At 39.3% G+C, this 23,683-nt stretch overlaps 1 protein-coding gene across 2 annotated transcripts in view; it reads right to left on the bottom strand.

The window, feature by feature from the left end:
* Positions 1–255: 255 nt before the first annotated feature.
* The window catches only part of FRZB (frizzled related protein), a 31,162-nt gene continuing 7,734 nt past the window's right edge, over positions 256–23,683 (bottom strand). The window contains exons 2-6 of one of the 2 annotated variants that reach the window (XM_079782085.1): positions 21,694–21,741; positions 7,717–7,782; positions 4,894–5,098; positions 3,990–4,053; positions 256–678 (exon numbers count right to left, since the gene is read on the bottom strand). In XM_079782085.1, the coding sequence (XP_079638211.1) occupies positions 562–678; positions 3,990–4,053; positions 4,894–5,098; positions 7,717–7,782; positions 21,694–21,741 (500 nt within the window). In that variant the 3' untranslated portion in view covers positions 256–561. The remainder of the gene's footprint in view (positions 679–3,989; positions 4,054–4,893; positions 5,099–7,716; positions 7,783–21,693; positions 21,742–23,683) is intronic. The other variant, XM_079782086.1, reaches the window with a different exon arrangement.

Raw genomic sequence — 23,683 nt, 5'->3', positions numbered from 1 at the left:
CTTTTCCTCATAAATGCTTCCTGCAGCTTGATTGCTTCGCCTATGCAGCATTTTATTTCAAACTGCTATTTTACCTTTGTAAACATGTAGGACTGTCTAAGCGTGAGAATGCCCAAAAGGCATGCAAAAATGAGGCTGTAATTGGATCAGACGAGTATATTGTACAGCTTATTTAGCTTTCTCTCTTTGTATCCAATATTGCATTCCCAGTCTCGGCGCAGAGCAGTAAATTAACATTTACTCCAGCAAAGAGGCCCTGGTATCAACATGTTTAATTTATTATTATTGCAGAGAACAGTTTTCCCATGACTAGTGAAATAGAATACATATAATATATTTAAGGATCTGCACCCAGACCACAAAAAAATGGGGGTGGGAAGGAGGAAAGAGAAAAGCAGAAAACAAAAGAGAAAATAGAAGTAATATCAGTTACCACATGAGTTTTGTGGTAAAAAAAAAAAAAATAGAATATGACGTGCAATAGTGCAATTTTTCCTTTGCTAGTCCAGCAATGCAAGTCTTAATAGGAAGTCCACAAGTGTTCTTTCCGCATTTCAGGATTTAGTTTCGTGCCTGCCGGGGGTTAGCGTTCCTGCCAGACTTCTGACTCTGCGTGGAATCACTATGGCTAGAATCACTCTTATTCAGTCCAAGATGACGGAGCTTCATATCCCAGCGCTGTGAAATTTAAAACAGAAAAGTGGTCGCATGCGCATGTTACCAGGGTTGTCATTTCTGATTCTGACAACTGAGTGAGACTGCAAAGTCAGGTCTCAAAAGCATTTTACTACTTTCCAAAAGTATAAGCTCTGTGTCCCAGGGTAACAATGAAATTAATGCTATATGAACATAATTCTCAGATTTTAAAAAGCACAAACTTGGCTAGCTATACCAATAATGCTTTCATATCAAACCTTAAGCTTAAAATTTCCATGTCAGTAAATGGTGACACAAACCTGTGAGATTTCCTGAGACAACAAATACAAGTCTGGCCCTTCACAGGTGGTCAACAAATGGAAGATTTACATAGACCATTTGAAGGAAGAGCTATTTTTCATCTTCCTCTCTTATAAAAGAACACATAGTCCTTTTAAATCCATGTGATTTGAGCAATGAAAGAAAAAGAAAATTTAGGTTGGGAATAGGGTCTCTTACAAATAGTTCTCTAAGTAATACCTACCAGGGCAATGAACAGCAGAGACGAGTTTCTACCCTCATACTCAGTTTTATAAAGCAGTCATTACCACCCTTTTTAATAACCACAAGCAAGTTTACTAATGTTTCAGATGAACAGTGTGACAATGTTTACGTGGACTATAATAAATTAAAAGGGAGTTACATTATGAATATTATAAGCAGTAAAAAAGAATAAAGACTATAGCAATACTTCTCAAATCTCAATGAATAGAGAAATAACCTGTAGATCTTGATCAACTCCAGATTCTCATTCAGTGGGCCTGCAAGGGGGCCCAAGATTTTCATATTTAACAAGCTCCCAGGTGATGCTAATGCTGCTGGTCCAGGGACCACACTTAGAGTAGCGAGGAGTGAATATCAAACTCGAACCCCATCGGTTACCATGCAAAGTTTCTTAAACTCACTCCACCTCATTTTCATCATCAACCCATTGAAATTAATAATAGAATCTGCTTAGAAGACTGTTCTGAAGAGTAACAGATGAAAAATGTATAAAGTGCTTAGTTCATAATAAGTTATCATTTTTCAATTACCAAAAGTAATTCATTTTAGACACTTTATTCCACAGTCTTACTGTTTTTCATATTAAAAGAACAGTCTGATTCTCAATTCTCCAAGGCAGGGCAAATATCTTAATTTGAACAACCTACTATAACAGAGACTTAAATAAACAACCATTTGCATGGAAAAACATAAAAAGGTCTTTATTTAATTCTTGATCTAGCTACTGAAAGCAAAAAAAAAAAATCAGTTAAATGGGCAACTCTTATGTAAAACACACACACACACACACACACACACACACACACACACAATAGTGTCCTCCACAAAACTATTTTTCCTATCCTCAAATTGACTGGAAAACTAAAGATCTCAATTATTCTTTTTTATAATGAAAGATTATTTTTCCTTCCCCCGCCCTATCACTATTTATCCCCTCTGTGCCCTCTAATAATTCTAATCAAAAGATATTTTTCCAGCCCAGCCGGTGTGGTCCAGTGATTGAGCATTGACCTATGAACCAGGAGATCACGGTTCGATTCCTAATCAGGGTACATGCGCAAGTTGCGGGCTCGATCTCCAGTGTGGGGCCTGTAGGAGACAGCCAATCAGTAATTCTCTCTCATCCTTAAAATTTCTATCTCTCTCTCCCTCTCCCTTCCTCTCTGAAACCAATAAAAACATATGTATTTTTTTAAAGAGGTTTTTCCACAATCAAGTTTACTAATAACCAAGGACTTTAGTCCTAAGTAGCTTCATATGAATTAAATTGTTGAGCATGTTTCAATCTAGACTAAGAATACAAATAATTTCACAATAATAACTCTGTGTGAGTCCCTTATAGAAAGCAATAGAAGATAGGTTTGCCTTACTAAGCAACAGGACAAACATGCCATGCATCTTGGGTCTTTACATGATGATCATTGTTTTGGTACAGAAAGAGAAGCCCAGTTCCATGCTTTGCAGCAGGGATGGGAACAGCTCTTCCATCTGGTACAGGAATTTAGGACACATTCCTGTTCTGCATTAGCAAAAAGAAAAACCAAAGGAAAAGGACAGTAGAGATTCCAAATACTGAAGAAGAGCCGCTTCTTAATAAACAACAAACTAATTGAAAAGAGATACAAATAGAGACTTCTCACAAGTCTAAACTTGAAGTACATCTCACTTTTGACAAGTAGGGGGGGGGGTGCGTGTAGAGCTTACTGGAGGGCAGTTTCTCCCTGCAAAATAATGCCCTCTACATTTTTGTAGGTCACTTGAACTCGAATGCTTCAGCTGTGCCGAGTGCCAGATGTATAAGGCAAACTGCCCAGGGGTTTTTTAACTTACCCTGTAACTGTTTCCCAACCCTTCAAACTCACAGAAGGAAGAGGATGTATTATGTTTGGTACAATTTCCACTCTCCCCCCCCCCACTCCCCACCCACTACACACACACACACACCATTTTCAATTCTTTGCCCCTCTCTATATATTCTCCCATGTTCTTTGACACTCATTTGCTTAGTATAGTAAGAAGAAATGGAATCTTCTATGTAAAAGGTAATTTACAGTGCTTTTTAAAAAATGCAACACTTCCAGAATTTAAGGTTCACTGGCTCAAAAATAAAGCTACATGAATGCTCTAAGGAGCTTATATATTCAGAAGAATGTGGCTGCACCTTGTACACAGAAAATGGTGGCCATGCATTGAGACAATATTGGTAGTTGACTCCTTCTTTCTCCTCTTTGGTGACTCACAGAACTGCAATTTGTTCAAGGAAGCAATATGCCCAGCTGAACAAAACCATAGTTCCCAGCCTCTTTGCAATTAAGGTTGGACATGAGATCCAGTCGTATGTAAATGTTGCTAGATGCCGCACTTGGAAACTCCTCTTTACCTTTCTTTTCTTTCTTCCTAAAATGTGCGATGCTGGAGGTGGGGCAGCTATCTTGTGACCTCCAGGTGAACATGAGTATGGAAGCAATACCCTTAAAAATGGCAGAGCAGGAAGCTGGAAGGAACCTGGGGCCCTAAAGATAATGTGGAGTCACCCTACCAGGACTGTACTAACTACAACTAGAATTCGCATTGTGAGAAGCTAGGCAACTATAGTTACATTTCTCATACGCATACAGAGAACTTCCTAAATGAAATCAATATTAAAGGCAAACTCAATCCTTGGAATTTTAAATATATATACATATATATCAGATTTTAATATTTCTCATGTAGTTGAGGGCACCCACTTAGTTTGTGACAAATGGCTGTTTTCTGTGTATCACTTTAAACATAAAACAGAGGCTTACCTTAACTTTTTTACCCAGTCGGTCCTTCCATTTTTCAGCAATAGAACCCTCCACCAACAGTAATCTGCATTTTTTAAAGCAAGCATGTTTGAAAATTAAAACATATTACCGAAAAATACAAGGAACCATTGCAAAGACTTACCTGTTTATTCTAGAATAGAATGACCACGCTTTAAAACAGTAATTTTTTTAGAATAGTAATTTCTTTTTAATCTTTATTGTTGAAAGTACTACAGACATCCCCTTTTTATCCCATTGACACCTTCTAGCCCTCACCTGCCCCTCCGCCCCAGGTCTTTACCACAATATTGTCTGTGTCCATGGGTTATGCATATAAGCATACAAGTTCTTTGGTTAATCTCTTCCCACCAACCCACCCACCCCCACCTTCCCTCTGAGATGCTACAGTCTTAAAACAGTAATTCTTAACCATTTGGGAGCCATGGACATCTTTAAGAACAAATGAAGTTATGACTCCTCTCCCCAGAAAAATGCACACCCACAAATTATACACATATACTCTACCCAATACTTGCAATGGAGGCACCCAACTAAAAACTATCTGTAATCTCCTAGTACAGTGGTCGGCAAACCGCGGCTTGCGAGCCACATGCGGCTCTTTGGCCCCTTGAGTGTGGCTCTTCCACAAAATACCACGGCCTGGGCGAGTCTATTTTGAAGAAGTGGCATTAGAAGAAGTTTAAGTTTAAAAAATTTGGCTCTCAAAAGAAATTTCAATCGTTGTACTGTTGATATTTGGCTCTGTTGACTAGTGAGTTTGCCGACCACTGCCCTAGTAGGCAGACAGATCCCAGGGTCAGAACCCCAGAGTAAGATCTCTAGAGAAGCACAGTAGGATAGGAGAGGCAGAGAAATTGTTCTGCATCCTTAAGGAGCGCATTACCTGGAGCGCTCCTCATCTTCATAGCCCATGATGATGTACTCCTCGTTAACATTAAGTGGAGGACACAGGCAGCCAGAGCTGGTGTAAAGGTTGACCGTGTCCCTTGGAATGTTCACCAGAGAAGCCTTCAGGATCTCCTTCACCTCGACCACAGCAGTCACATCGTGGCACTTGGTCTTGACCTCTTTAACTTTGGCCCGAATGACTGGGTAAAAGACAATGAAGCTGATATGGTCATGTGATCCACAACAGGTGCCACATTTCAAAAAAGACAAGTAGGCTCCTGTCTAGTCAGTTCTTCTCTACTTTGATGCTCAATGAATGGAGAGGAAAAGTCAGCCAGATTTCTGTCCTAGATGTTAGTGAGTGACACACTACACAGCACACCTGTCCCCTTCATGTTCAGCCCTGATCCCCTTCCAATTAGTGGGTATGTATTTCATTGAGAAAAATTCATCTATATAAACCAAGGTTGGGTCAATCTGATGTAATTTCCCTCAAAAATTTCATTTGGATGTGTGTCTGTGGGTGTCTGCAGTTTCCATTGCTGCCAACAGGAATTTAAACTTTATTAATTTCACTATATATAGAGATCTAGTACTTAAATAAGCTTCGTTTTCTTGTCAGTATTCTTTTATCGGGTCTATTAGTGGATTTTCTAAAGAAGTGGGGGTCTCATTAGTGTTATAAAGATGTCCTGTTCTATTGTGTTTCCAAACTATTTATTTTCACCTTCCCCACTTTAGCTCCCTGTTTACATTATACACCAGCTCCTTTTCCCCTTTGTTTCAGGACAGCTTTTCTTTTATATGCTGGAAGCATTCGACTTTTTTTTTTTTTAGTAAAAACAGTCACAACTAGATCTTGCTTCCTCCATCCTCTTTGAAGTCAGACACTCCAACATTCCTTCCCCTCATGGGCTATGGAATACAGTCTAACATGTCAATCGCATTAATCTACCTCTCTCGATGGATATACTGACACCCAGTTTATCTCACAAGTGTTGGCTTCATTTTTCAGTATAAAGGCAAACTGCCTTAAAAATAATCAATTCACTTGCAAAGTTGAAGTATTTGACTCATAATCTAGCAAGTACAGATCTGCTTCTTTTCTGTACTTCTCTTCTTTGGAGGGGCCAAATTCTTTAGATTCCTACTTGTGGCAAATGAGCTCTTTTTTTTTTCTTTCTTAAAGGGAGTTTGAAAAAGCCTGCGAAGTAACAAATGTCAATTTGTAAGAAGCCAATGGCTCTCTCCCAGGCACCCTCATTGCTCTAGTTCAATATCCTTGGATGTTATATGGAGAAATATACGTGTCCAAATGAATCCACTTTTTAAAAGCCCCTTAGGCACATATCAGCAGATCACTTTCATCTGAGTCACCACAATATTTTAGAAGTTTTGGACTCAAAAAAAAAAAAAAAGGAAAAAAGTAACCCATGAAAATTAGCCAATCAATAGCTGCATCTATGCCCCAACTCCAGACAGAAACTTATCTAATATTCCACCAGTACAACGTGCATACAATAGAAATTAAGTTACTAATTTTAAAAAACTTAGGACAAAAATCTCAATTTTGCTCCACAGGTATTTTAATTTTCAGAAAATTGGGTGTCTCAAATATGAGAACTTACAGAAAACAAAATACAACTACCCCTGCTTGGTGTGACTTGTGAGCAAAGGAATCCCTCTCTGTCAGTGTTCTATTCTGTATTTTAACAAAAGATAAGATTTCCCTTTGGGAAATGTCATTTTGGAGAATCAGATGATAAATTCACAACCCAGCCAGCAGACATTTTTGGGATCCTGGTTTATGTGAATGTGCTTCGCAGCATTCATCAACTCTCAGAGATTAGTGAACTGTGCAAACGTTCTCAAACTAATGATTTATTTACCCATGTGGCTACTATTTTCATTAGAAATTTTTAGCACACATACCCCCTCCAAAATAAATATCTCTCTGCAAGACTTACTTTATTATTCAGTAATTTTGTGAAAGCTCAAAAAATTTTACCTGAACTAATTCTGAATGAAGCAGAGGTTTTGTCTGAGTTATCAATTGCTCCCACCCCCACTTTGTTTTCTCAATAGACACATAGATATTTATGAAAATCAATATACTTGGGGATTTTAATTTTTTTTCAGAGGTTTTTTTTCCCCTGCTATTTAATCATTGGAGTGCCTGCCTTCCCCAAAGCAGCTCTAAGTAAGACCCAGACAAGTGAAAATCCTTAAACTGTAGGCGACCTGGTTATTACTGTTTGGTTATGAGAAAGTATCTTCTCTCCATTGATTGTGATCTGTACCCCATTTTATGTGATAGCATTCTTTCAGCTTCCTTGTTGAAAATATTCTCTTTCCATGACTTGCAACCACTAGTATTTTGACTTTCAACAAAAATAATAGCAGCATTATGAAAGCTGGATAAAGTAAAAATTGATTAAGTAAAGTAAAATAAATACAAACTCAACTGAACTTAAAGCACCTCTCATGCTCAATTCCTCCTCAGGCTCTCGAGGGGGAGAGTCCCTCCCACCTAGTTTGAAATGTATCTCTATACTTGGTTACATGATTCTATGATACAGCACTGCTACCTGATATGCTTCAAAATCAATGATTTGTTAAGAATTTTGCCCACATCAGACATTTTAATTATTTGGGACAGGTATGCTCTCAACAATTGTCCTTATTTATTTGCTTTTAAGTCTTATTCTTGAACTGCTCTACTAAGTTGCACACACACACACACACACACACACACACACACACACACACACACTTCTTTACACAGCAGTTTATAGATCAACCATGAAGTTATCCTTACCATAGTTGTAATTGTTTCGGAAATAGGTCTTCTGTGTAGCTCTAATAGGCTTACATTTGCAGCGTTCTGAAAAATATAACATTTTCTCTGTAAACAAAATTTTAACATTAGCTTTATTTATTCACACTATTTTGGTTGGTTAGATTCAATTTGGTGGCGATACGGCTCTTTAGAGATTCTATGTGTCTGATCTCTTTGTATGGAATTATATTCGTATTCATTCTCTCTGCATAGACTTTTTTTCAGTAACAGTAGACTCAGAAGTTTCTACTCTCTAACAACCCAAATCCTGAGGAAACACTTTCACCACCATGCATGAGGAGAGCATGACCCTGAATCCTGAAAGAGGATGCTCCGTGCTTATGAAAGTAGAATCAATGCCTAGTGAGAGGCAACTTTCTTCTTACGCTCAGGTAACTGGTTTACCCCTCGGAATACCCCTGCATTCATATACGCCTTACAGGTTACACAGCTCTCCTCCAAATCTTAGTTCCTGGACCTAAAAGCTACTCAATGAGATAAGCAGGTATTATTACAACCTAGTGCACTTTGTGAGGTTTTTAAGAAGAGAGGCCCAGCCCCTTCATAGGCAGAATACCTGCTGTTTAACTCAATGGCATCTTTACGTTTAGTGGAGGAAATTACTACATGCATATTTTGAAATGAGAAGCTTCATGTTTTTAAAATATTTGGTGAGTAGTGACCAGGACACATTTTATGTGTAATATAGGTGGATGTCATAGAAGTTCTAATTATCTCAAAATGTTTCATATATAGGACAAATCATTTAACATCTTGGAAATGTACTACTATATTGTTTACAGATTACTTAGCTGAAAAATATATCATACGTGCATCGTAACATGGTAGGTTGTTAGTCATGAAAGTCAATAGAAGAATAGAAAATAATACACAATTATTTTAGAAAACATTTTGGTTTGTGTAAAGGGTTTTTTTAAATAGTGCTCCAGAGAAAGCTTCATTAAAAATGAAATGGTATGTGTTTCTTCTATTTTGACACAGAAAAATAAAAAAAAAAGAACACATGAATCACAGTAGGAAGCCAACAAAAATATTTTGTTTAAAAAGTGTTTTATGTTAGCATTGAGACTAATAAAAGGCAGAAGCTTTTGTTGACTACGTTATGTTTTCAAATCAAAATAAATTTTAATTTCAGTCAAACCTACAGATGACATGTTTTAAAGTACCCCAGTCCCAAGGAGAGTAGAACCTTTATCAGTTTTTAGATTCTGGAACTAAGCACCTCAACTGGGGACAGGTGCTGTTCTGCAGAGCAATAGCGGCAACAACTATTGTTCTCACCCACAGGAGAGGTGAGAAATTTCTCATTGCTATGCATAGCACTTCCCCTGTTCTGCAGATAATTTTTCACACACAATTTCTGCAGAATAAATATTTCAAGAAAATAAATAATGGGTAATATCGGTGCTGGTTGCTATTTTAAAGAATAATAGCTTTCTTATTAGCAAAACATTTATATTTCCGTTGAAAGAAAATGGAAAGTTATCTAATTCTACTGTATAACTTTATTTTGTACAGAAATGTTACACATTTTTAAGGAAAGATGTTCTTGAGATGAGACTATTTCTGAAGATTTATAAATTATCCTCCCCCATATATAATAGATAAGGGCATGTGCTTTTCTGTCATTTAAAAATAGATATCTAACACAAAGACCAGTGTGGCTCAGTGGTTGAACTTTGACCTATGAACCAGGAGGTCACAGTTTGATTCCAGGTCAGGGCATATTCCTGGGTTGCGGGCTCGATCCCAAGTAGGGGGCATGAAGGAGGCAGCCGATCAATGATTCTCTCTCATCTTGAATGTTTCTATCCTTTTCTTCCTCTCCCTTCCTTTCTGAAATCAATAAAAACATATTTTAAAAAATAAAAACAGATATCTATCAAAAAATAATGCATGTAGATAAATAACTACACATTTGTAATTCTTCAGAATTTTGTACATCTATATATATAAAAGCCTAAGCGACCGTTCAACCAGTAGCTATGACATGAATTGACCACCAGGGAGCAGACGCTCAACATACAGGCATGGAAACATGGAACAGACTGATGAATCTCAGAGGGAAGAGGGGAGGGGAGCGGGCGGAAGAGATTAACCAATGATCTTATATGCATACTAGAGGCCTGGTGCATGAACTCATGCACTGGTGGGGTCCTTAGTCCTAACCTGTGGAGATCGGGCTGAAACCGGCAGTCAGACATCCCCCGAGGGGTCCCAGATTGCGAGAGGGCGCAGGCCAGGCCGAGGGACCCCACCAGTGCACAAATCCATGCACCAGGCCTCTAGTGCTCTCATAAAATAAAATAAAAACTCTTGGCAAAAATATACAGTCACTGGACTGAGTCTAATATGTCATTACCATATAACTTCGCTTGAAGCACAAACAAATAGATTTCATAAAACTTCCCAAGCAGAGATTTTTCAAAAATTTTATCATAAAGTGATTTAGGAAGATTTCAAGTACCGTACTTTCCAGCGTATAAAACGACTGGGCATATAAGATTTTCCTGGGTTAAAAAGTCGTTTTATATGCCGGAAAATAAGGTATATTGGACTATATTGATGGGATTAGATATAATGGATTAGATATATTGGACTACCGTATTTTCTGGCGTATAAGATGACTTTTTAACCCAGGAAAATCTTATATACCCAGTCGTCTTATACGCCGGAAAATACGGTAAGTATTTACATAACTATATATACACAACTACATATACATAGCTAGACCACTTCCTATCTAATGAGCTAAGCAATTATATTCTTGAGACAAAATTTTGTTCATCCTCAATGCACTTATTTCTGATGGCCTCAGAAGTGGCAATGCCATACCATATATGTGGCCCTTCCCATGCTCCAATTCTTAGCTCTTGCTATAAGCAATTATATGTCTAGTTGAAGTAACTAGTAGCTCAATGAAATAACAGGGTAATAAAGAGGAGTGGAATTTTATATCTACAAAGTTCAAATGTGCAAGAACTTCACTTATTTATGCTAATTCACCCAAACATATTCATGAAAGTGTATCTTAGAGCAATAGCTCTGGAGGATTATCCTTTTCCTAATGTTTACTCACATCTACATGTATATTCCCCAAAGCCTAAAAACTGGAAAATTGTAAAGAATTATAGAAGGCTACACTGCATACATTGTTTATTATTTTTTGTACCTGCCACCCTAAATCAGACTGTAGCAGCTTCTTTTTCTTTACTACCAATAGCTGATTTCTCAGACTTTTATTGTGCCACTAGTATTATTATCATCTCTAATTTAATTTGCTAATAATTTTGCCAATAATCTTCCTCTCCAGCTTCCCAATGGCACAAGGTTTTTAAATTTTATACTGGTAAAATAAAATCTATTTACTGCGCTTTGCACAAAAATAATTAGAAATTAACTTGCTTGCATTCCACGGTTGAGAAGAAAAGCTTGTAAAGAAATTGCCTTGGTGTTCTTATCTAAGGAAAAAAATATGAAAAAGGAGCTGGCAGCAATAAAAAAAGTGAGTGACAAAGAGTTCTTCAACTGTAGGGAAGGTTTTAACGTGAGTTCATCACCCTAGTACAAATCTGAGTTTGCAAAATTAACGTGCCCAGCACTCCATAGACCATGGTCTGCACTTCAGGGAGATGCCCTACCGTGCACTGTGGTGCCTGAGAGGAAAGTGGTCACACACTTTGTTCAGTTTTCTGCTCATAAATATTGGCTCATTTATTGAAAACACATAAAGATGATATTATTTGAAAGGGTCATATTGTTTTACAAGCTCTAAAGAATTATAAGAACCTGATACAAGTATGCAATTTGATTCTCACTGGACCTTCACTATTTAATGCGTCTTTGTTTGAGTTCAAGCTGAAGTGTGATTTGACTTTCAAGCTAACCCTGACCTTTGTTTGAAATTGACTTCTTTTGGGTGTCATCCAAAGCTGTAAGACTATAATTAACTTTGTCAGATTTCAAAACTCCTATAACCTTCCATGTACCATGACTTCGGAATACTATTACCCATGAATGAGTATTTTTCTGTTTTTTTAGGAAAAGACCTTAGATCTGTGCTCAGGATTTATTGTCAAAAAGAAAGGGGGGAAAAAAGAGAAGAAAATACAATTCTATTTATGTTATGATTCTCACTGTCTTTCAAGACTGACTCTTTCTAGTCTGACCAGAGTTTAAATAATTGTAATTTATACCAAATGCATTCAGCGTATGTTTTATATCCTGGCATTTGACCCTAGAAGCCCCCTCATCCTCTTTCCCTCCATTTTACGATACATTAGAGCAGACCACAAATTTTAAAGTGGATGCAAAAATAAATTTTTATAATTCAAAAATCTAGATCCTTAACTATGACTTCTTTACTGAGATCCAGATCTATATTTTTAACTGCCTATAAGAGTGTCCATAGCATGACCTTAAGTAATTTTAAATATGTGCCAATGTCCATCACACCATGAACTTGTCTTCCTCCTATGGAAATAGTCTCTTCTATCTCTACAACCCCGGGATAACCATGCTTCTGTAAATGTGAGATGGGAAAGGAAATGAGAACTAACATTTGTTGAGCCCTTTCGGTCACTTACATGTTAACTAATTCATTCTACAAATATTTATCATGCACCTGCCATATGCCAACCTCTGCTCTAGACATGTAGGACACCTGATGGGCAATACAGACAATGCAGAATAAGTTACAGATATTGAACAAGTAATTTCATATGTGATGAATGCTATGAAAGAAAAGTACAATGTGCAAAGAGAACATGTAACCTGATTATCTAAACTAGTCTGGTCTTCTGACGAATCTCAAAGAGAACGCAAAGCGGGAGGGGTACTTATATACATAGCCCATAGACACAGACGATAGTGTGGTGAAAGCCTGGGAGGGGGAGGTGCAGGGTGGATCGGGTCAACAGGGGAAAAACTGGGACATCTGTAATACCTTCAACAATAAAATAAATTTTTAAAAAATAACAGTCCAGTCTTCAAAGTCTTCTGAGAAAACGACATTTATGCTTAAAACCTGAAAGATGAGTTATAACAATGTAGGCAGGAACAATATCTTATTATGTAAGATATCTAAGAAGTTCATAAAGGAGAATGAGAAAGAGCATCCAATGACAGGGAGTCAAAAAGCTGAAAGAAGAGGGTGTTCCAAGTAAAATGGAAAGCAGTCCTCTGTCAAAAGAACCTCTAAGCTCAACTGAGTTAAGAGAGAAAAGTGTCCATTAAATTCAATCGGCAAGGAGAGAAGGGGACTCAGAACAAAGGGGAGGGGAGGTCTTTGAAAGCCAAAGGGACAGGTCATCCACTACACAAGAAAAGAAAGGAAAGAAAGATCCAGATGTTGACGGGCTTTTACATCTGATGGTGGGATGAGGAGAGAGTTCCTTCTGATGGCTTTTACTTTCTCATTGAAGGATGAGGTAACATCAGCAACTGTGGGGAATGAGGGACCAAGAGAGGCAGGGTATAGAAGTGTAAGGAGAGAATAAAAGATATACAACAGTTATTTTATTAAGTAGAAAGGCAAACTTCCTGGAGAACAAAGGCAGGATTGCTAAGGCAGTGTTAATTGTGTGGTTTAACTTTTATCTTGAACTTAAAAGTGAAACCAGTCACCCCAATTGAGCTATTTTCTCTGACAACTAGAACTGAGACTTTGCCAGCTGAATATGGCAGAAGAAAAGAAAGGCAAGGGAACTGAGGGTATTTTCCAGAGAATGATTATTACCGTGCACCATTAAACCTCAGGTAGACAAGGAGACTAGTGAACAGATAAATTTTTCAGTCTCAATGGAGCAAAACTTTTAGCAATGATAATATTAGAGCAAATCTGCTGAAATTTAAAAAAAATGGTAGGCAAAAAGAGGGGTACTTAAATTAACATTAGAATTCTGGCACTACTGCTCAATGGCAAAGCCCAGAATGTGCCCACGAAAATGGATGGCTGGGGTGGAACAAACAGGTTTGTGAAATGAAGAAGTCCTTGCACAGATGGAGTATCTACTTTAAAATCAACGTCAACAAAATGGCAACAGGGAGGGGTGTCATTGTGGAGCTTGTTCAGATATCCCTAATGGAATGTGGGCCATATATCATTTGGCCTTCCAGAAGGTCAGCTCCACTACTGTTCCAGAAACAAAGCGATTGTAAAACATGCCTACATTTCACTCTAAGACCACCTTCCCTCTTCCAAATAGCAAGTCATAAAATGAACACCTTATTGAAATACAGAGGATCTTATTCCTAGGGCATAAGAACCCTAGTGTCCTGATCTCAATGATGAAAGAAATTTTAATGACAACAGTGCATATCCTGCAGAATCAGAAACCAAGTAGATCTATACTACAAAGTAGGCATCTACTACTGGAAGAGTCCAGAAAAACACCATGGTTAAAAGGATGGACTTTGATTGTCAGACACAGCTGGGTTGGAGTCTAGGATCCATCCCCTACTATTTAACATCTAAAAAGTGGCAAAATGTAAAGTTACTGAGAGATTCACTGGAATTCCTAACCCATCATTTATAAAGACTAATGAGTTAAAAAAGTAATATTTTTCCGGGTTCCTCACCACCTACAGAACTGTGATACCTATCAAAAGTAAGCAAAACAATGAGATTTTTTTCAGTAGTGCTTGATTCTGCTATTTTGACTCAAGTTGACCATGATAATTTCTATCCTGATGTAGGGAGTCCATTTAAACTATCATGCACATATCCCAAATTTGAAGGATCAAGCTTAGCAAGCCAAAATAACCATACATGTGGCCATTCTAATTCTATATAATCTTATCTAATAAAGAGGGAATATGCTAATTGACCCTCGTGAAATCACAAAGATGGCGGCGCCCACAGCCAATAAGGAGGGAATATTTAATTGACTGCCCCGCCCTCAAAGATGGTGGTGCCCACAGCCAATAAGAAGGGAATATGCTAATTGACTGTCCCGCCCTCAAAGATGGTGGCACCCACAGCCAATAAGGAGGGAATATTCTAATGATTGCCCCACCCTCAAAGACGGCAGCGCCCACAGCCATAAGATGGTGGCACCCAGCCCCCCAGTTCCCTCAGCCCCCCAGTCGCCGAGGGCCACCCAAGGCTCAGGTAACCAGGGCCGGCTGAGGCTTGCGCTGCTGGCAGTGGCAGCAGCAGAGGTGTGATGGGGCATCGCCTTCCCCTGATCGCCGGGTCGCCTCCTGCCCCTGAGGGCTCCCAAACTGTGAGAGGGGGCAAGCCAGGCTGAGGGACACCCCCTCTAGTGCATGAATTTTCATGCACCGGGCCTCTAGTCCTATATAATAAAAGGCTAATATGCAAATCAACCAAACGGCAGAACGAACGGTAGCTATGATGTGCATTGACCACCAGGGGGCAGACGCTCAATGCAGAAGCTGCCCTCTGGTGGTCACTGCATCAGAAGCCGGGCTCACGGCTGGCAAGTGCAGCGGCAGTGGCGGGAGCCTCTCCCACCTCTGCAGCAGCGCTAAGGATCTCTGACTGACTGCTTAGGCCCACTCCCCACCTAAGCAGTCAGTCGGATGGCCCCTGAGGGCTCCCAGACTGCAAGAGGGCGCAGGCCAGGCTGAGGGACCCCCCTGAGTGCATGAATTTCATACACTGGGCCTCTAGTGATATTATAGTGCTGAAGAATATGGCAAAATGGTTAGGCCTTCACCACACTATTGTCTGTGTCCATGGGTTATGCAAAATGCTCAAAGTCACTAATCATCAGAGAGATGCAAATTAAAATGACAATGAGGTACCACTCCACACCTGTCAGCATGGCCACCATCAACAAATCAACAAATGACAAGTGCTAGTGAGGATGTGGAGAAAAGGTAACCCTATTACACTGCTGGTAGAAATGCAGACTGGTGCAGCCATTATGGAAAACTGTATGGAGTTTCCTCAAAAAAGTAAAAATGGAACTGCCATTTGACCCATTGATCCCACTTCTAGGAGTGCTACATCCTAAGAAACCCAAAACACCAATCAGAAAGAATATACACTCCCCTATGTTCATAGCAGTGTAATTTACAATAGCTTACATCTGGAAACAGCCAAAGTGCCCATGTAGGTGCGTGGATAGAAAAGCTGTGGTTCGTTTACACCATGGAATACTATGCAGCTGTAAAAAGAAGGATCTCTTGCCCTTTGAGACAGCATGGAGGGACCTGGAGAGTATTATGCTAAGTGACATAAGCCAGAGAAAAATAAATATCACGTGATCTCACTCATATGTGGAATCTAATGAGCAAAATAAACAGATTAACAAAATAGATAGAAGAGATATAGAAGCATGGAACAGACTGATGAATAGGTGGGTGGAGGAACAGATTAACCAAAGAACTTATATGATGAAAATATTCTTTATCTTGATCTGGTTAATAGCTACATGGGTGTATGCACTTGTCAAAATTCAATGCAGCATACATTAGTGCATTTTACTGTAAGTAAATTTTTCCTCAATAAAGTACTATTAACATAAAATTCATATATGATATTTCTTTCATTTTTCCATAAATTGGACTGTATCATGACTTAGCAGCTGTTCATTACATGTTTAAAATAATATTTATTCCCTAAAGATAGACACAGGGCAAAGAATATCCTATTAGATTTTACTTTGGATTAGAGTAGTATGTGGAAATGCAATGAAGTTGATTGTTGAACCTAGGTAATATAATAAGGCTTTAAAAAGCAAAAATAACATTTGCTCAATTTAGCTGAAAAAACAAACCTCAAATAATGTAATAAAGGTCTCAATTCATAGTTATTTGAACTCTGTAAAAGGGAATTGCTTAAGATTGAGAGGACTAACACTATATTAATAAGAAAAGGAAATTTAGTTTACTCCTTTAAGATTTATGTCCTTGGAAAATTTTTAACTGCCTTTCACAAGGAGCCTGGATCCAAGAGTCAGTCAGGACCAACAAAATATAAAGTCAATGCAATTTGCCCGTTTTTCTCTCGTGAAATCTTGAAGTGTGATGTTTTGTGATGTATTCCAAAGAGGTCAATTAACAAAAAAATAAAGCAGGCTTCACAGTCCTTTGGAATATAATGTTTCTACTCAATTCCAAGCACAGAGAAAGGAGGTGAAAGAAAAGGGAAGTGCAGACAACTGCTCGCTCCTTCCTACCACGTCCTGGGCATAAGAATATGCCTGGGATGAGGAGGTGGTCATTACATTCGTGGTGAATGGTCGGGTGGATGAAGTTTCAGTGCTGGGGATCTGGGAAAACAATTGTACCACATCCTAAAAAAGAAAGTTGCGAGGAGGAAATTTTTAATGAAAAGTTTACTTTATTTCTTAAATATGTTGTATTTGGAGTACAAATAGACTACCCAGGTAGAAGTGTTATGGAGGAGAAGTGTGGTACTCTACCTGGGAGAGTGATCAGAACCAGTCACAGGTGATGACTTAGCCTATGCAGCTGGATGGACACGGATAGGAAGAGATCATTGTAAGGAGAAAGGAGCAGAGGCCGCGCACAGAGCCTTGGGGGATGCCCACCACTGGGCGGCAGGAGGAGAACCAGGACAGTATGGGTAGCTGCCCAGGGAGGAAAACTACTGCAAAACAACAACAGATAGGCCACTATGAAAATAACTTTCTTTATTTATCCTCGTTTTGTCTCCAATAAAGGGTAGATGTTTTCCCAAGTCAATTCAGCCTCTGTGGTCAGTAAACATTTGCACCAAAGTGGGAAAACAACTGGATTCCTTCCCAAAATTAGTAGGAAGCCAAAAGGGCAGGAAGAAATCTGAAGGAAAGGGAGAACGGGTCTATACTACCCAGGCTAGGTAGGCATAGGCCATCCGCCCTGGTTGCCTGGCAGGTGCAGGCGACCAGGAACCTTCAGTTCCTCAGCAGCTGCCACTCAGCTGCCCAGAGGAGCTTCTCTGAAGGACCTTTGAAACAGGCCCAGGAAGAGGCTAGTGAAAACACTGGGGTGCACCCAACTTACCCCAGGGGCTACTACTAATGCCCTCATTTGAAAACACAGTGGTGGGCAAAAGTAGATTTACAGCTGTTCCTATAGAAAATGCAATGATTAATCAATTAATAATAATACAAGAATAAACTCTGTGTTTCATGTCATCACAACTGTAAACCTACTTTTATCACAAGGGAACCCAGAGGTCAATATAATCTGATTTTATATTAGGAGGCAGACCCATAGAAGTTACGTAATTTGGTCATGATTACATAATTAATTAGTGTCAGAAATTACCAACTCTATCTCCTCTCTGAGAAATTTGTGTTTTTCAAATATAAAAGCTCATAAATTGGCCACCATCACAAAGTAGAAGACTATGGGGATTCTTTTTCAGGATTACTTTAATAAAAATATATCTTTTAATTGCATCATTTTATTACCTGCCTCAATTTTCTGTGTTGATTTGACAGACCTAGTGATTCAATGGAATAGAACTAAAATTGTTTTTCTCCACAATCCAAGTTATGGAAACAAGAGAGAATGTTCTCCTTATTATGATAGTGAGTTTACACTATCATAGTGAGCTGCTCAGACAGAATTATTATTTCTAAAAAAAGAAAAAGAAAATTGTTAAGCTTAGAGGCACAGGATAAATTAACCAGAGTGAAAGAATTTATTTTCCAAATTCCAGACAGACACAGCTTGACACTTTTGAAAGAGGGGTTATATGGGTTACAATGTTTTTATGTCTTCCTCATTTCCTGTTTTATCATAATCAACCTCAGCTGTTACATTACTCCAAAGTAGAGAATTTTGACAAATTATATTTTCTTTTCAGAACATGCGAATACGAACAGAATGAGTTTGGTTTTGTTTGCTAGCTTTTCATCACACTCATTATGCCAGAGAACAGGAAAACATTATGAAAGAGGAATAGTAAACACTGAACCCAGGAACATTACATTCATTCCAGATAACCTTATACATTGAACTATTTTTGTATATTATGTATAGTGTTGTTGATGTCTTCTCTGTTTCACACGCTGAAGTGCTATGTTATTCTAACCACAGCTTCAGGACAAATTGATAGCACATGCACACACATGGCCAAAAATTTTGACTTACCCAATGTACTGTGTATTATACAAATGAGCTTTTTGGTTTATTTTTACCAAATATAATAGTGGGAGCGATCCTTAAAATAGAACTATTGCTGAACACTAATGAATTTTTAAAAGATAAATGCTTGTTGGGGCGCCTTTGGTAGACGTTGTCTCAGTTCAAACACTTCTCACTCCGGTAAGAGTCAGTGGAAATCAACAGGGAAAATTGGTCCAATCTAATGAAAATAGATGTTTCAAACCCATTTACAAACTTAGTAAAATTAATTTTAATTTTTAATGTTTACAAATGTTATGAATATTATTTTATGTTCTGCTTCCATGTATGAAACACCCTACAAGGCAGTACATACAGACCCAACTCAGTAATTACTAGAAGAAAATGAATAAAAGTATATAATAATTAATTACAGTTATAACGTTCTTACTAGTAAAGAAACAAATGCAGCAGGAGTTGTAATAACAAAAACTAGAAACAGCCCAAAAATCCAGAAACATTGGAATGAATAAAGTGTCATATATTCATACGATAGACTACAATGAAAATTTGAAAGTACTGCTATACACAGCATAATAAAGGGCAAAGGAAACCGCAAACACACACGCACAGATTACATGTACACTGTAGGATGCCATTCATAAAAGTTTAAAATCAGGCAAAAGTTAAAATATGCTACTAGAGCTGAAACCGGTTTTGCTCAATGGATAGAGCATCGGCCTGCGGACTGAAAAATCCCAGATTCGATTCCGGTCAGGGGCATGTACCTTGGTTGCGGGCACATCCCCAGTGGGGTGTGTGCAGGGGGCAGCTGATCGATGTTTCTAACTCTCTATCCCTCTCTCTTCCTCTCTGTAAAAAATTAATAAAAAATATTTTTAAAAAATAAAATATGCTGCTAGAATTCCTGCCAGTAGTTATCTTCGGGAAGAAGCATGGAAGTTATGACTTGGAAGAGGCACAGGGAGGCTGCTGGAGTGGTGGTAATGGATATATCTTGATCTGTGTGGTGGTTACATAAGAGTGTTTACTCTGTGGAAAGGCACTGAGCTGCATGCTTTTATGATTTATGATCTTTTCTGCACATATGTCATACTTCATTTAAAAGTTTATTTTATGATAAGACAGCGTAAGTAGACTCCATCATGTCTTTCCCGCTGAATGGAGTTATAAAACCTAAACAAAATGCATGAAGCAGCTACTTAAGGACTCTGAAAAGTAAATAGTAGCAGGAAGATGGAGAAGATCAGTACCATCAAACTGGTAATGGATTCATCATTTTCCCTTCTGCTAGCCCCCAGCTGAGGGGCTAATTAAAGCTCAATCATCAGATCCCAGCAAAGCGATTTAAAAGAACCTAAATAATCCATTGCTATTCTTATTGTGTTCGTGCAAATAATCAGGCCAAATTGAAACTGGACTTAATACAGTAAATAAATTGGTCTTAATGAAAATTTCATTAAATCTCTTCAATGAAAATGAGGGTGATTTTAGGGGGGGAATTATGTCTTAAAGGACTCTGTAACACAATTGTAAATATTAGACTCTAGTTCAATTAAAAGCTTTATTTTTCACTTATGAAGATTTGTAACACAGTTTGTCTCCACCAGGTTACAAGCCCTATTTATACTCAGGAGATACCACCTCTAGACACCATCGCCACTTCCTTCTGTGCCCAGGTCTCATCGTCCCTCTGACAGAGAGCAAGGATATCTTGGCTCTGAAGGAAAACTTAGCCCCTCTTCAGCAGGAACAGCTACAGAAGAGACCTGCGCCCTTTTTCTCTGAAAGAATTCAGAACCAAGATCCTTGGCGGGGGGAGAGGGGCGTAGGCAGTTAGACAGACATGAGCAAAGCAAGGATGATGGGCCAGGTCCAGAAGGTCACCAGGGTGGAAAGCCCTGGGTGCCTACCGAAGGACAGCTGTAAGGTGGGACCTTGTGCCCAGGGGGACCTGCCCTCCCCTAGCACATCACTGGTCATGCAGTTTGGACCCCCTGACTTTCCCTCCCTAGAGATAACATCGAGGCCTCAGCTGTATTTCAGCTCTGGGCCCAGAAAAGCAGCAACACCTGACATGCAACGCCAGGCGCCAAGGCTGACCTCAGGACCAGCTGCATTGCATAATGACCGTGGAGACCAGGGGTCCTCAAACTTTTTAAACAGGGGGCCAGTTCACTGTCCCTCAGACCGTTGGAGGGCCGGACTATAGTTTAAAAAAAAACTATGAACAAATTCCTATGCACACTGCACATATCTTATTTTGAAGAAAAAAACAAAACGGCAAAAACACCCGCATGTGGCCCGCGGGCCGTAGTTTGAGGACGCCTGGTGGAGACCCTGACCCTGAAAGGACACACCTGGAACGCTGATGAATCTTCTATTAAGATCCTCCACTGGGACCTCCCCTAAAATCTCCAACCTTAAAACCCTTAGCACAGGGGACCCAGCTCTCCCTCTTGGGAGCACACCAGCGCCTTTCCCTTCTCCCCATCCCCGCCCCATCCTCCTAGGTGTGTCACCGTTACCTTCCTCACTTCTAAGCTCCAAAGGTCCTTCCTTTACTTCTGTACCTTATTTCCTAAGCCCATTTCTTCCATGAATTACTCCTACCTCTGTGATTTTCCAAATAAATATTTTTTTATATAAAAAAGTATAAAATTCATAGAATTTTTAATGACCAAAAGTAAAGGTCAATTTTATTACATGCTAAATTAAAAAATAAAATTAACATAAATAAAAAATAATTTTTATAAGCTTACTTTAAAATGTACGGCACAAATGTCCCCAACCAAGACTTCAGTATCTAGGTTACATCAAAGAGTTGACTGCAAATGAAAACCAGGAAAGTAGTGATGTACTCACCACTGCTCGCCCCTCTACAGTTTCCATTACTAGAATCCATAGGAAAATCTGAAAGGTGATAGAATAAAGTAAGAATCATCACATATTCATTATTACTTTAAGAATCCTATGTAATAAAAGGCTAATATGCAAATTGTCCCCTCGGGAGTTCGATCAGAAGACTGGGCGTTCAATCACTTGCTATGACATGCGCTGACCACCAGGGGGCAGATCAGGACATGGCAGGTGACCAGCAGTGGCGGCAGGGCGCTAAGGGAGCAAGGGAAGGAGGAGGCAGTGAGGCGGGGAACCTGATCAGCCCTGATCTCCGGCCAGGCCTAGGGACCCTACCAGTGTGTGAATTTCGTGCACCAGGCCTCTAGTTCCCATATAAAAATCTAATTCAGTCACAGTTATGATTTGGGTATGAATGCAGGTGTCTTAAGGAAGTAGATTCTTATTAGTGCCATGAGGTTGCCAGTCTATCATTTATAGGTCAAATAAAGACAAGACCTATTCTTTCATCTGATTGAAAGGCAATATATTTTTTATGAATGCTCATCAACTGTGCATAACATTTCAGGAATTACTAATTTTTTCTTAGTTTCACCAAATTTGTGAATTATGAGCATCCTACATAATAAAGCTCATGCATATATTAGGCACTTACCCAACACCTATCTCTTGATGACTAAAAGAGCCAAACACACCTCCTCAATAAATAAATGTGTCACACTTTAATGAATACATTTAAATTCTTAGTGCCTAAGGGGAAAAAACATTCAGAAAGCATTCTCATGCTCTTTGTTAACTATAGATTAAACAGTTCTTCAGCAGGATTACTCAAACCAGTGCAAATAGACATGGTAATTGGAAATTACCATTTGCACTTTTCATAATCCTGAAATCCCAGAAAATCGTAATGATGACAATAACAGAAAGTTATTCTGTGTCCTAATTAGGAAAGCAGCCTAATGAATAACAGAGTGCCTCAGCAAAGCACCATGCTGAGAGATGCTGTACCTACCTCTATATTTTGATTGAACTTCAACTCAGTACTTTTAAACAAGAGTTTTATATTTGTATCAACACTTCATGTTAACTTAGTTTAATGCCTGTGTTTATCCTAATCCTATATAATAAAAGCCTAATATGCAAAGTGTCTGGTCGCCAGTCGGCCATTCAACCAATCAAAGCATAATATGCTAATGACATGATAAGGCCAGTCAACCACTAGCTATGACGTGCACTGACCACCAGGGGACACACAGTGGACCGGTTGACCAGTTGCTATCATGTGCACTGACCACCATGGGTAGACGCTCAAACTGGTAGGTTAGTTTGCTGCTAGGGTCCGGCTGATCAGGACTGAGTGAGACGGGTCAGACACGCCCTGGAGCCCTCCCATGGTCCCTCTCCAGCTGGCCAACCTCCCACATCCCTCCCCGGCCCCAATCGTGCACCAGTGGGGTTCCTCAGCACACTCTCGCAATCCGGGACCCCTCGGGGGATGTCAGAGAGCCGTTTTCGGCCCGATCCCGCAGGCCAGGCCGAGGGACCCCACTGGTGCACAAATGCACCAGGCCTCTAGCCTATATAATAAAAGCCTAAGTGACCATTTTGGCAGAACGACCAGAACGATCAGTCACTATGATGCGCACTGACCACCAGGGGGCAGACACTCAATGCAGGATAGAATAGGAGGCATTAAATTAATAATATATGACTCATTAATTTTAATTTTTGGTGCTTTTATCCTAACTTGGTATTAACCCCTCCTTGTTTAACATATTCATGATATGACCTATGAAGAAAAGACAGAGAAAGAACATTATTTTCTACTAGAGGCTCGCTGCATGAAATTCATACACCGAGGGGGGGGTCAGTGTGCTCCCACAGGGGGAGTGCCACTCAGAAGCCAGGCTCATGGCTGGTGAGCTCAGGTGCCACAGCAGAGGAGCCTCTCCTGTCTCCACAGCAGCAGGTGCAATGGGCCGTGATGAGCATGAGC

The sequence above is a fragment of the Cnephaeus nilssonii genome, assembly GCF_951640355.1.
Source record: "Cnephaeus nilssonii genome assembly, chromosome: 10".
In the NCBI taxonomy this organism is placed as follows: Eukaryota; Metazoa; Chordata; class Mammalia; order Chiroptera; family Vespertilionidae; genus Cnephaeus; species Cnephaeus nilssonii.
This window is presented reverse-complemented; position numbering and strand designations above follow the sequence as displayed.